General features: G+C 40.6%; 1 protein-coding gene across 6 annotated transcripts in view; it reads right to left on the bottom strand.

Moving 5' to 3' along the window:
* Positions 1 to 8,333: 8,333 nt before the first annotated feature.
* Flrt2 (fibronectin leucine rich transmembrane protein 2) overlaps positions 8,334 to 15,475 on the bottom strand; it is an 85,930-nt gene continuing 78,788 nt past the window's right edge. For all 6 annotated transcript variants that reach the window (XM_047539851.1, XM_047539850.1, XM_047539853.1 and 3 more), the window contains exon 2: positions 8,334 to 10,980. In XM_047539851.1, the coding sequence (XP_047395807.1) occupies positions 8,621 to 10,603 (1,983 nt within the window). In that variant the 5' untranslated portion in view covers positions 10,604 to 10,980 and the 3' untranslated portion in view covers positions 8,334 to 8,620. The remainder of the gene's footprint in view (positions 10,981 to 15,475) is intronic.

The raw sequence follows: 15,475 nt of genomic DNA, 5'->3' as shown, positions 1-15,475 counted from the left end.
AAAACTCAAGAACTTGGCTTTCACGTTAAAAAGATGGCACTATGTCACCCTGTGTTTCTGAATTCATTCTGTATAGAAAATACATGGTGTTGATGTTATTTATTTGGTACTTTTTAGTATCAGATTCTATGTCGACACAGTATCCTGTGTCCCTGCCTCTAATTCTGCCAGCCACTATATCTGTGAAACATCACATTCCCTATTTATGGAAATGGGAACTGATAATTTTGAAGTGTAAGTCATTGCCAAAGTGAACTGTCTGGTCAGTTGCAGGGTCAAGTTTCCAAAGAGTGAGCAAACTCAAGTGAGTGTGAGCTGCTAATAACCACCTGTCTCCACTGCCTCCTGTAGGGGTTATCATTTCTAGGATAGACAATTCATTCCCAAACAGGTAACACAACAGGAACATCTAAATGACACATGCTGCAATTTTATATAGGCTATGACAGTGAATAATAACTGTCTCTTTTGATTTTGCTGATGGAAAAGAAAGGAAAAATCTATCTCTGCTTTTTACGAGGGAAGAATTCATTTTGACTAACAAACTGTCAACGTTTCTGACTCTATGTCTAACCATGCTTTGTAGACTTTTCATGATGGTGACACTTCTTTTGCAAGGTGATTTTGTAAAGACACATCTTTACATGCCTTTCTGCAAGCTGGTTCAGGCTTCCAGGTTGTTCGTAACGCATAAAAAGTAAGTTCTTCACGTTACTTCAGTAGTTCCCTCAGTTCACCCTGTAGGTGTAGACACAGCCTGATTCCATCTAAAACTTTCAAATCAGATAAATGTGTGACCATCACATAGTCACAAAAACAAAACTTCCGTAAAAGACATAATAGGTAACTAAAAGTTATTTTTAGAAAATACATTTTATTCCTTCTTGTAAAGTACATATTGGGAAGTTTAAATGGTTCCACACAATTCAGAATTCCACAGATCTCAGAGGCTTTTTTAAGTCGCTTTGCCAAAAGTGACTAGTGGGGTGGCTGGTCCCCGAGAAGGGGCTGGGCACTGTGCTCAGCATGGGATGAGGTGAAACATTTGATAGATAGGTGCCTCACATCTAGGTCACCTAGAGTATAGGCATGAAACAGGCCCATGGAAAATTAAAATATGTAGGTGCTAAACAGGAAAAATTCTGAAGTGATATTAACTGCATGGGGGGAGGGCTTCAGAAAATTGGCAGGTGACACTGAAGTAGTTTTTTAAGGGCCATGTTTGACTTATATCTAAAATGAGCATGTCCCCAGGCAAAGGAGAATGTCAGATGATGTTCCTTGAGCAAATATAACAGACAGCACTTGAGATGGCTGGGAGATAAACTGAAAGCTTTCTGTGTATGTTCATTTTAAATAAGTGTCTCATGGAAAGTTTATAATGAAGGCAGAGGCAATACAGGTATGGAATATCGGGAGCAGTATGTGTTAATAAGCATCACAGGTGTTAAATTTCTATCTTGTAAGTAATGGTAATGGAATTTTCTGAAAGTAAGACATCATATTCATCCATTTTTAATAGACTGTCCTCTGTCCCAGTGTGCAGGAAAGGTTAAAGAGGGAAAAGACTAAACGAAAGTCAGGAAACAGAGAGGAGAAAACATACTTGAGAGGCTCAGGCAAGTGCTGGATCCGTGGCGGATTATTTCAACAGACACGTAAGTGTTTGAATGAAGCATAGCATAGCGGCAGGAGCTGCCTGGGGCACAAGTTGAATATGAGTGACTTCTAGGACAGATTTTGATGATGCAGTTTAACTCCACTGCAGAACTGTCTTATTCAGCACCCAGACTTACCTATCCTCAGTAAATGTTGGCTGAATGAAAATAAAAGCAATCCAACAAAGGTCCATGTATTCAATGTATTAACCAACTCACAGCCAGTAGTGTTACATTTGATTAGGAGAAAAGTGACCCACTATGGAGGTTTCTCATGTCCCTGAAATCATAAGAGTCCTCCAAAGACATATTGAAATTTTCATTTAGTTTAGACTTCATACCAAGAAAGTCAACAAGGGGGATGATCATTTGGTGTGCATATGCAAATGACATCTGGTTTGAGATATATCATTAAAAGTTCTGTGTCCTTAACTTTCAGAATAACTCATGAAAATAAAGCCCCAATAATATCTCCTAAAGCACACATTCTTTATTTGTACTATGAGGAGTATAAATCTAGAAGCCAGGGTGCTACACCTCTAATCGATTCTGACATAAGTGCATCTTCAGCGGGATCTACAGAATACTTAGGGCAACCTCTCAAGTATGAAACAAATGATTACTAAAAATAGCCCAAGTCAAGTTATCTTGTAGTTCTTTTTCATTGTGGGTGGAGACATATTTTGCTTCCATCTGAAGCCTTCAAATCAGGCATGAGGGCATCAAACAACCACAAAAATGGAATTTCTATAAAAAACTGGAATGAATGAAAAAGGGCTTTGAAAGTCAAATATTTTTTGAGGTTTTCCCAGGGTTCCCTTGATTAGTCATAGACAATAATACTGCATCCACAGAGAGAAATTACAATACTTCCATCTTCACATATCTTTAAACACTGACCAAGAATTTGTCCTGAAAGCCAGTCAGTCTTAAGGCCAATCAATTTATTAAGGGGCAGGAAAACTGCTAAATGTCCATGGAGACCTGCCTGGGGTTAGTTCCTAACTGTGCCATTTGCAATATTTGTGGCTATGGATCAATCACTTAATGTCGCTGGAGCTGAGATTTCAAATCTGAAAAATTAAGAGACCATACTTTACATGGTTATTTTAATGACTAAATGCAAATATGTGTATCAAAGCATTTTGGATACATATTTTTGTATACATAGGTGCTTGATAATTGTCAAGTGCCATTATTATTGAAGATTGATTTCCATTCTGGTGCATAATAGAAATCCAAGAGTTTGCATGTGTAATTACAAAATACAATTCCTAAAGTTTCATTTATATTTACTTGGCATAAACTTGAAAATTTAATTCAAAATGAGCTCAGATTTCGTTAATTTGCTGTCACTTTGCATCACTTATTAAAAGCAAAGACCACCTTAGAAGGTAGATGGTATAGCCACCTTTCCAACACGCAGGAATCTCTCTTTCTCATTACCTTGGACATGCTGCTAGTTTAATAAAAAGAATGTCAAGTGACTGTATGTGCTCTGGGACACTAGTGCATAAGGGAAAAATTATTATAAAATCCATGTGTTCTTTACCAGCAGAGTTTCATTTTTATCTGAATCCTCAGTAGAACCTAACAGTAGACAGTAGATGAGGAGTAAATACATTAGGTGATGATGGACATGGTGGAATAGAACTTGGACTTGATTTGGCTAGGACTGCATTTGTTCTATGAAGCCTCTGAATTCAGCTGGAGCCTGGAATAGAGGAACAGGACCTTCGTAACTTCTTTTAAATGAAAGGTACTCCTTGGCCAAGGGATCTAGTCTCCATAGAGTAATGTCTGTAACTCTTGGCAAAAGCAACCAAGAACTAAAAGGACATTATTTTACATAAAATATTCCCACGTAATATGAGTCGCCAGTTACCACTCTCTCATAGTTCATTTTCTAGCAGAGGGTCTACAAATAAGTAATACTAGTTAACTGAAAGGTCAAAATTTTATTTCCTGATCTCTGTCAAAATACATTAGTGGTGAAAATGGCCAAGAAGGTTAGGGGAAGGAGTTCTGGAACATCCCATGAGACTAATCCAGAATATCCAGAATTGAACTTGAACAGACACATTTTCATGAGTGTCCACAGAAAGTATAGGTGATGAGCTCTGAGCAATTCTAAAGGAGAAAGGTAGCAGGAGGATTCTTACAGAAAACTGACAAGAGTTAAGAGCATGTTAAGAGCAGATTATGAGAGAGAAGACTATTATGACTGGATAACTACTTTGGCATTATCTACATCCTAAACAACATCATCTTCACAAACATAAACCAATATGCTCCATATATGTGAGTATATGTTAAGGATACTTGTGAGAACACAAAATTTAGTTGGGAAGTAGGAAAGAACATGAGGTTTTCACTAAACCCCTCAAAAAAAAAAAGGATCAACGGCCCTTACATAACACAAGTTGCTTGCATGGTCAGAGAATATGAAAATCCTTTCACCTCTTCCATTCCTCTTTTCTCTTTTCCATTAACCATACAAGTACTGGCTGTATCCCAATGAACTGAGTAGATAAACACAATGTGGTTTTCTTTTAAAATAAGCCTTTACTGAATATATCAACAAGGTACTGTATAGTGTGGAGCGACGTTAAAGTTTGTAGTTAACAGAGTGTGTGACATGGTAGGTCTCAGAGGATGTGTGATGCAGACTCTTCCAGCTCCTTGAAGTCCCTGGTCAGAAAGAACACACCAAACACAAACCAGAAGCAAATTGACATATGATTCAAACAATAACAAGTCATCAGGATTGACTTTCAGCAGATCGATCAGTCCTACAGGGGACAAGCAGTGCTGATGCCTCACAGTGTCTCAATTGGTTACAAGTCTTACACCCCGTGGACATCTTTACAAATGCCCTCAGGTCTACAAGTATGCACGCACATGTGTACTTCATACTGATTAAAAAATGCCTATTGCAATAGCCTTGCTTTGTGCTCTTTTGGTGGGTGTGCAGAGAGAAAAACAAAAATACAACCAGAGATTTGTCAACAGCCTCATCCTATGTGTAAAAAACTTTTTCCCCACAGCCAGTGAAGAGCAACCCCTATTGCCAGCAACTGTCTTTCAACCCTGCAGAAATGACTGAAGAGGGATGTGAGCTACAGCTTCCTATTTTTAGTGTTTTGACATAATAAAGAGCACCAGGAAATATTTGACAAGAACAAGAACTAGAAGTTGTTTTGTGTATGTTATTGTTTTCCCTGTTTTGTGCTCTTTTCTGCTTTGCTCTTCCATGAAGCTGGGAAGGGAAGTTATGAGCCTATGTGCTATTCTCACGCTCTAAAGTAAAATGTCTCCTTGTTAAGGTTGGAGAAAAACGCCATAAACAAAGACCTTGAGTGAAATTAGTCACTTCACGGTCAAAAATTGCAGTGGATGCTACAGCCGGGTATGCTGATAGAGTGAGGCACCTGCTCCCTGTGGATGACAAAGTTGCCCTGTGTTTTTTGAGTGCATGCTTTGCTCACAACATGAAGAGAAGGAAGTTCTGACTTGGTGAAATGACTAAGACCATTATGATCAGTACTAGTAGGAAATGGAGCTGTTTTATAAGCTACTTCAATAAGACATTTTACCAGATGGGTCACATCACAATTTTTGTTTACAACCTTGGGGGAAAGTTTCTAATATGGTTTCAGCAAACATCTGGATAATTAGAAATTGCATTTTTTTTCCTAACACAGGAGATGGTTTTCTACTTGTGCAAGGAAAATAGGGAACTTCCTTGTGGTCTCTGACTGTGATTGTCCCATGCAATGTGTAGGCAGTGGAGCTGAGGGTGTTTGAGTGAAGTCCAAGATCTCTCCACCATCAAAACACCTCCCCAAACAAGCAGGTATGAGCAACAATTTTATCTGTTGATAATATTGTATGACCACGGCTATGCTTTCTCCTTTTGGAATGTCTTCTGTACTGTGACAGATTTCTGCACTCTGACAGGGCCGAATACTATGTGAGATCATCTCGGCTGGTCAGACAGCATTGAGCTCTCTGTAAGCCATCGGTTCTACCATGGTATTGGCCTGCATCTTTGACCTTGACTAATCACCTCAAAATACATAATGATGAAACCAAAAGAGGCCAAAATAAATACAGAGCAGATGTACCCACAGATCACACTCTCATGATGAAACATGCCAGTCAAAGGATAATCCATCAGTGACAGTCAGCAATTTTCATAAGATGCCAGAGACTTTACATATTTTGTGATGTGCTTTCCATCCTGGTATAGGTGAGAGTCCTAGGCATATTATTATAAATGGCAGACTGAATCTAATTGTGGCACTCTTGGTTATGATGTACACAAGATCAAAATTTTCCTGTAACTAGATTTTCTCTCTTCAGCAGAGAAATTCTGTCAGACCACCCTAACCATTTCACATGACTGGGTCTCCATTGTACTACTTAAACCTGAAATAATTCTGCAAAATCCTAAAAGATATTATAAGAACCTCTCCATTCTTGGTCTTCCTGGCCCAAAGCAGAGAGGTTTCGACAGCCAAAATTCCCACTGGGAGTTAAACATACAATACCAATAAATGAGGATGGTTATTTTGTGAATAACAGAAATAAAAGCCCTCAAAAGCCAGAGTACCGTCATTTGAACACGCAGTTTTATCTACACAGCCAAGGCAAAGAGGCCAGTGGAAGGACATTATCCAGCTAAGTAGAAAAAAACCCCATGACAATGTCCTGATTCTAGTTGGCTTACTATTACACTGATCACCTCCACAGGTTGTCTTATTCCTTCGTGGTATGGACCTATCTTTAAAAACACAACAGCCCAGACCCTCTAGCTAACAGACTAAAATGGAAACCAGAGTCACTTCAGAATTAATTTAAATTAATTCATAGTTAAATTCAGCTCTACTGACTGCACAGTTTCAAGTCTTGTGTCTACAACATTCTACCTTCAGTTACATATTCTGCTTTTCTGAGGGATGAGGGGAGATTAAAATATATAAGTCAGGGTATATCATAAAGGAAAATAAAGCTCTTACTATAAAGAAAAACTTGCATAGCGTTTTATACCTAAACTTTTACAAAGATGCATCACAGTTTTATTTTGCTTAGAAAGACAGAAAGCAAGAGAAGTGTGACATTTACTTCATGAATCCCTAAAATAATGGCCAGTGGTAACGGAAATATGCCACACAGAGTGAAATGTGAAATGTAGACATGATCTACAAAATAATTTTCCAAGGATGCACTTTGTTTCAGGTAATGCATGTGATCTATAGCCCTTCTACATCTAAGGAGCGGTGAGGATTAGAGTAAATGGTACATGCTTTCTGAAGATGGACATTGCTTCAAAAACACTTAAGATTAAGTACAGACATCCCTATTCCTATTTTATGCCCTCTGCTTGCTGCCCTGCTCTGCCAACATTCAGGTAAACCCTCATTCTCTGACTCGTTCATTTTTCATTGGTGGTCTTCCAAAAGATTAACCATGCCTCCACAATTCCCAGATGGGAGGAACTTCCGTGATCGAAAAAGAACACATGACATTTCAAAGGCGGAACGGGATCAAAGTCGGTCTGAGACAGAAACCTGGTATTGCTTTTAAAAATATGCATTCTTTTGGCCAGCTTTGATGTGTCCTTACAGAATTATCAGCAGTGAGAATTAGTATGTGTTTTCAAAAGTACATAAGGATATTTTGTGCAACTGGGACTGGCATTCATAATTCTCTTTGAAATACTGAGCAGAGGGGGACAAACAAAGGTGGCATAAACAACTTAATTACAAAAATATATGCAAAATGATTGGAAGACAAGAATTTGAGAGGGGGTAAAGGTATTAATTCAAGCTATTTCAACATGATACTAATAAAGTCAGTTGACAGAGTGTGATAGAACCACTGATCAGTTGCTTTTGTCTAAATAGTATCAGTATTTTTTAAATAACAAGTTGTTTTAATATATTTCAAACACTGTTCTCTCATTGGTCTAAATATCATGTTGATATAGCCTCAGTGAAACTACCCAAATAATTCTCATTATCAAAAATAATTCCATTCAATATAATTCTTCCCATTATTTTATTAGGCTCTTCTAAAAAAGTATTCTAGAATATATCTCTGTTGAATGTGATTCCACCTGACATATGATCTGAACAGTGACACTTTTTAAGGGATTTTTTTCTTGCTAGGACTGATCATACCGGTCCCTGAAGATGACTGGCATCAGACTCAAGTCTCTAACTCTGTTATCACATAGGGCCAGGGAAGCATGAAGAGCGATTTCAAAGCGCCCACTCAGAAAGCCACTCCCTGGGTTCTAAGGTCTTTTCAAATATGCTCTCGATTTTCTCGATTCTGTCAGGCTGGGTTCACTTATCTCACAGGAACCGGCTTCCTTGTGATGCTTTGTAAATTTCCTGCACTGGGTCAAGTCGGGGTAACTACCTCCTTTCTTATATTACGGGATTTTTCACTTTTCTTCCAGACCAGGAGGTACAGAAATAGCGTGACAACGTCTCAGCCATTTCTTGCTTTACCCATTATTCCTCTTACCCCGAGGAGTCCATGTGAACCTGCCCTTTCATCTGATCATCAGCTCTAGGAAAGGAATTTATCCTGACAGTTTCCACAGCAAAGTGGCTAATGCGCATCATAAGGAAGAATCACTCTTGCTTCTGCTTCGGCACTGGGTTCTCATTGTACAACCCCGTACAGTACTTCAGCAACTAATTTTTTTTTTTTTTTAAGATTTAAAAAGCAAAGAGTTACAAAACTGTTTGTCATTAACATGAAATAGAAAAGATAGCACTTTTTTTTTAAATCCCATTATATAGTACACCGTATAAATTACAGAGTATTCAAATGCACAAATGCATCTGTGTAACATTTATCAAATGTGATCTGCGTGTCTGTGCGCACACACGTGTGTGTTCTCAAGAGTTTGGCGGTTCGCCTTCCTAACGCTGGACCTCTGGCTGTTACGTGTGGCAGTGTTCCAGGTCTGGCACGCTGCTGTTGCAGTATCTCATGTTATTGGGGATATGGCAGTCTGTGTAATTAATGCCCCCGTTTGGGGTGTAAATGGGCTGCAGTCTGAAATCTCCTTTAAGGAGCTGATCGTTATTTAAGGAGACGATCTGAAAACTGGTTTCCGTCATCTCCAGGATGGAGTTGTCCTTCTTGGTGCCCGCCTCGCAATAGTCATCTTTCCGCCGGCCCCGGTTGTACTTCCACTTCTGCGAGGTGTAGCGCCCCTTTTTGTGCATGTGCCAGCAGAAGACGCTGAGCAAGACCACGAGCACGAATATCACTGCACCCCCGATCAACCCCGCCAGCAGAAAAGGGGAGCCCACGCTGTGAGACGTCGTCTGCTCATGACTGGAAGCGGTGTTGCTGCCATTGTTCGAATAGGAGGCATGGGTGGTGGCCTCCGAGCAGACGGTGTCTTCTACAGCGCGGTAGTTAAAAGCATCCAGTGGCACTAAACAAATCCGATAGGTGGATCTGGGCTCCAAATTAACCAGGCTCAGGTGTTGCTTCTCCCCACTGACGATGCGCTCCTGAACGATGCCCCCCACCAGACTGTGGCCCATCTTCACCCATGTGAGTTTGTATGCCATCACAGTAAAGAGAGAGAGCCAGCTGACTTGGATGGAAGTATCATTCACAAAGTGGATGGACAGCTGGATCCGCTCAGATATAGGTGGAGTTGCTCTTTCTCTGCCATCCCAGTCAGGCATGGTGGGAAGTTTCGATGTAGTAGGAGCTGGAGGTGTGTAGCTTCTGCTAGGGGTTGGAACAGAGAGGGTGGGAGGCTGAGTCGTTGGAGAAATAGTGCTTGGGGCTGGGGTAAAGAGCGGCTGGCCAGGGGTCATGGTGGGACATGACAGAAGATTCATATTCAGCTCCCTGACAGCCATTCCCCGGACTTGTTCAGGACCTTGGCACATGAAACCCCGCACGTTGAGAGATGAAGGGATATACTTGAGCCATTCTGTGACCCACTTAATACTGCAGTCACAAAACCAAGGGTTATTCCGAGCAGTGAGCTGCTTCAAGTTGGAGAGGTTATCAAAGACCCCTTGAGTCAACTTCCGCAGTTGGTTGTTGGATATATCCAGCCGCTCCAGCTTCCGGAGGTTGGAGAAGGCTGTCAGCGGGATGTGGTTAATCTGGTTGTCCTGCAGATATAGCCTTATCAGATGCGTACCTGGCAGATCTGGAGGGGGGTAGGAGAGCGAATTACGGACTATGGAAAATTCCTTGAGCTTGGTGAGATGGCTGAAGGTGCCCTCTGCAATGCCCTTGTTAGTCAAGAGATTCCCGTCCACAATCAGTCGCTCCAAGCTTGTGAGGTTCTGAAAGGCCATGTCTGATATGACGGCGATTCGATTTTCATCTACTCTCAGCTCTTGCAGGTCCACAGGAAGCCCCACAGGCACGCTGCTCAGGTGGTTCTTGGACAGAAACAACAACTTGAGGCTAACAGCCTCCCGGAAGGCCCCGTCCTCCACCCCCACTGTGGAGATAGAGTTGTCATCCAGGTGCAGCTCTTCGAGCTTCAGGAGCTGGGCAAGAGCGGCACGTGAAATGGTCTGAATGTTGTTTTCCTGCAAATGGAGAACTCGGACGTTTTTGGGAAGGTTCATAGGGAATTCATCCAGTTGGTTGCCATAAAGGTAGACCGTGTGCACTGACTGTACATTGTGCAGCTCTGCAGGAAATCCAGCATTATTAATTTGGTTGTTGTGGAGGTAGAGTACGGTTACGCCCTCCGGGATCCCAAGAGGCACTGAGGTCAAGCTTCGCTCGTTACAGTAGACAAAGTTCCTGTCGCAGCGGCACACGCTAGGGCAGGCCAGGAGTTTTGACACTTGTGAGTAGAGCCCCAAGGAAATGATAAGCCAAGATTTCAGGAAAAAAGCCCCATGGCTGGGCCACTTTGTGGTCTGCAGGCCCATTTCTGAAGAACAGAAAGAAAATACAATGTGGCGGGGAAAATAAAAATTAAAAAAATATATATCAGCAAAATCAAAATGACCAGACGGGTTCTGTCAAAGTCCAGAACTCCAGCTACAGGAAATGTCCGGAGGGCATCAGTGAAAAGAACCTTTCTGTTGTCTCTGGTCTTATCGGCCTGTGTGGCCCTCTTTGCTGTTGTCTTCCATGTGCCAAAAGACGTCAATAGGGAGAATTTTCTACGCAGGCAGCAGGTGAGGCTAAGTTATCTGCCTAGTGTACCCAAGCCAGAGTGGGCGGGCAGAACTCCAGTCCTCTGGTGGAGGTCAGGGTAGCACTGATGGACCTATGGATTTCTTGGTTACGCAGAATCTGCGATCTGTTGTTGGAAACAAGAGAGAAAGGAGTCAGTTAAGGGTAGTTATATAAGAAGTACTGATATGCCCACAAGCCTTTTAAAAACAGCAGGATTGGGAATCAGCATATATGTTAGATAACCGGTATTTACTGGGAAAGGTATTCAAGAAATAAACGATTAAACTACCCTCAAAAGGAAACTCTTGTTAGCAATAATCATACTATGAACTGTGCATCCCCATCAGTACTTTCTCTTGAATATCTATTTGCATATGCAAATTGACAAGTGCAACAGACACAGACACGCAGTCAATCCACAGGATGGGTCAATGATTATCACTTCCAAATCCTATTGATCAGTCTTACTACAGGATGGAGAGGGGCACTGAGCAACATTTATGGGGAACATGTGAAGCCCTCTAGAGTTATAAACCTTCAAAATGAAAAACGGGGAGTAAGCCATTTTAAAAATGCATCCTTATTAAGAAATTCTTCCAAACACATTGTTTCCAAATACATTTATCATACATATTTTACAAATGATATAGCTATAGCTTTATACATTTCCATCTCTTAAAATGCATCTTAAAATTCTTACACAAATGCTTATCTCTGCTTAGTGGAGAATTTTAGAAAATGCAGTGAAAAGGATAGAGTAAAAAGATAATAAAGATTATTCATTACATTACCATTCAGAGGTAACTGATAAGTTTCCTTCTTTCTCCTATGAATACACATAACAACATTGGAATCATTACTTACCTTCCACCTTCCTGCTTATTATCTAGCGATTTGCCATGATCACATTCAATGCCATTAAGAACTCATGCATCCTTTCCATCTGACACAGAAGAACTAGTGTAGACACAATGCACAGAAGCACAGATGAAGGCAGAGAAAAGATTTCTCTTTTCTTCCCTGCTTCTTGCCTCTCCTCCTCTTTTGTCTTCCTCCCAAATAGCTTCCACTTGAGTTACCAAGGAGACTGGTCAAACTCCAGGCCTTGACACAGTTCCACCATCCCCTCCTTTGGGACCTCCAGGTACAATGATCTCTGCCACTGTGATTCCTTTAAGAGTTGCCAGGCTCATGATTGAGAAGAAATGATTTTTCAACACCACCACCCTCCTGCCTGTGAGTGGTTTCCTTTTATTGAAGGACTTCCAGCAAATTTTGAAATGACAAAAGACATAATGGAGAAAGGAAAGGCAATCCAGGGCTAGCAATCATGCCTTCTTGCTCCAGAATGTGTTCCATTTGTTTTTAGATTAGAGAGGTAAAGAAGTTAATTGAAAGGTGCCAGATTTGATTTCCCTACAAAATAAGCTAACATGACAGGACAAGGGAGCTGCAAGTCCTCTAATTTTCACCAAGATACAGAAATTGAAATAACTTATATCTAAAAGCACAAAGGGTCTATTTGTAACTGTTCCTTCAGCTATCTTTAGAAAGATAATTAAAAAAGAAAAAAATATTGTAAATGTTATTTCAGTGTCAAGGATACTGTAAATTTGTTCTGTAATTTAAAAGATTAGAAACCATATAAAATGCCTTTGATGATCAAAAATGATAAAATTCATTTTTGATTGCTTATAAACCTTTAAAAAGGGGGGGAACATTTCTTACCAGGCAAAAGCAAAAGGATAGGATACTTTATTTAAAATTAAGTATTAAAAGATACTTAGAAATGTGTTTTGCCATGGAAAGATAGCCATTCCCTTGAGAAGAAATCTCTCTACATGCCTAAAGAATAGTTCATACAACTGAGGGTAGCACAGGAAAACAGTTTGATGCCATCACCTCTATGCTATCTCCAGCTCAGGTGCTATAGTATCCCACTGATTCCTAGTGTCTGCTTCTCAAGTGTGGTATGTGGTCCAGCAGCAGAAGACTGACCCAGGAAGCTGGTAAAAATGCAGTAACTCAGGGCAGACTGCAGTTTAGCAAGAACGGTGGGTAGGCACATTAACACTGGAGACACACTGCCCTAAACACAGTGATGCCTTAATCATTCATGTTTTAATTTATTACACGTAAAATGCAATGCAGGAGTACATCACATGACCCCTGTGAGCCAAGTAAAAGTAGAAGAGACGTTAATCACTTCCATCTCCAGGGGATGGCCTCAAGTTATATCTTATGTGTAAATTAGATCTTCTAGGTGGAGAAGCTCAAAGACTAGCTATGCCACTTGACCTCCATGGAAAATATTTATTGCATGACAAGCTTGACTGTGTGGTAGGACCTTGAACACTTACTTGTAACCATAGCAGCCATTTTTGTGAGGTAATTAAGAACACCTGATTTCTGGTGGAGAAGGAAGGCCAAAAACCTAGAATGTAATATTTCTGAGTATTGTGTTCTCCTGGCATCTTCAAAATGTGACAGGAGCACTCTGTCCTGGTTTCAGTTCAGAGAATGCCTATTGTTATATTCCCTACCAAGAAAAACTGCTGCTCTGTTTTGAAGTTCCTAGGTAAAAAAAAAATACACACTTCAAAATCATGAGGATAATAATTCCTAATTCACAGCACTGTTGAAAGGATTCAGGAAGAGTTATGAAAAGTTTGATTAGTGCCTTTAGGTGGCAAAAGCACACACAAACTGCGATCTCAATGCAATCGTCTTATTAATGATATCCAAAGAGGTGAACCCCAACACATAGAACAAAGCAATACCAGCTTTGACCTGCTAAGTTCTACGCACCTTCTCCTACCACAGGGTTCTTGTTCTCCACACTGCTGATATTTTGGGACAATAATTATTATGGGGTTGTGGTGTACATCCAAAAACTTTTTCAGGCACTGCCATATATATGTCCTCTGGGGTGGCAAAGTCACCCCTGGTTGATGACTGACCTACATCATCTTACACATGCCTCAGAAGGTTGGCATCATTACTGTTAATTTTCTAGAGGAAATTAAAGGTAAGTTTCTAATAAACATCACCTAAAAATGTTCCCTGTAGTGGACACTAATAAAGAATGAAAGGGTAATATGCTTTTCATTCATTTATTCAATCCATATCTCCCGGGCACTAGAATGGGCAGGTGAATACAGGGCGGAGTCAGTGTGATTTTGGCCTCATGACTTAAAGTTTTAGAGAGGAGGGAGAAGAGACTTAGGTAAGCAGTGCCCTCACTGTAGGGCACTGGGGAAAGAGCTCTAATCTTGTTGATAGGGGACCAACCACAAAAAAATAAATAATAAAGTGCTTTAGGGGAAGGACTGCCCATATTAAGCTGTGAAGGACAGAAGTCTCAAGCCTAGGATCCATTTGAGGCGTTTGCATATGGATCAAGTTGTTGGCTATTTGAATCACAAGCTGAAACCCAGCTCAACCCAGAGAAGGACGAGAACTTGACCAACCAGAAAGCACTTTCCCCAGCACATGGTTAGCTTTGTCCCCGAGTCTTGTGCTTCCAGAAGATAATAAACAAACCCACACATCAAAATCATTAGACATGTATAAGTCTGTAACTGCTGGGATAAAAATTGCTTTGTAAGATGGATCTGAAATACTGAGAGAGAATGATATTATTTCCCCGTTTGTTTGAATGTGTATTGAATATGTTTCCCCTACAAGAAACCAGAGATTACTAAGAATGGCGAAATGGAAGGTGCTACGGAAAAACAGAAATTTTCATTTAAAGTCTGCGGGTAAGCCAATACGTAACAGATGCTCTTTGGGGACACACAGAACCTGGCTCTGCCAGTCTCTTAAAGATGACAATAACAGCAACAGCTTTTCCAAGTTATTTACTTTATTTTAACTCTTTTCATAGGAACTAAGACTTAAGCACACAAATAATGTAAAAGCTTTATGCAAAATGTTTCTCTCCTGGTGCGGCCTAAGAAGTTTTTCTTTCTTTCTTTCTTTCTTTTCTTTTTTTTCCCCTAATTAGTTCCAGAAGCCTGTATTCCAGGAGCGCTTAATAAACCCAGACTATAAAAATCATAGTACAGAAAATAAGAGTTGTCAATAAGCCCTGCCAATCGCATAACATAACCACACTAGGACAGACCTAATAAAATCTTAATGGGTTCAGCATTGGCTGGATGGTGACAGGACAGCACGGGGCATGAAGTGACAGGAATGAGAAAGTGTAGATGAAGAAGAGGGATTCTCCCGGAAAAGTGTCCTGGGGTCAGGTCCCGCTGTAGAGTTTTTGGTGTTAAGCAATTTGTGTTTACAATCGCACCCCTGCAGCTAGTGATTTCATAAGCCTAACTACACTAGGAACGTCTCTGTTAGGATCTGGAAACACGAAAGCAATTTATAGATCTTGTGCACATTTCCACATTCCTGAGGGTAGGTTATAAATACTGGTTGCACGACAATCGGAGAGCTCTACAGTCAGCTGGCCAAGATGTGGGGATTAGCAGAGGAATTTGGGGAATACAACAATAGCCACCTCGGAACTGAAACCATTTTTCCATCTTATTCACTGGACCAAGACCCTTGAAGTTTCTCATTAGACAAATATTTTTCGTTTACTGAGAAAGAGAGAAAGGAAG

Source organism: Sciurus carolinensis, chromosome 2, assembly GCF_902686445.1.
Source record: "Sciurus carolinensis chromosome 2, mSciCar1.2, whole genome shotgun sequence".
In the NCBI taxonomy this organism is placed as follows: Eukaryota; Metazoa; Chordata; class Mammalia; order Rodentia; family Sciuridae; genus Sciurus; species Sciurus carolinensis.
This window is presented reverse-complemented; position numbering and strand designations above follow the sequence as displayed.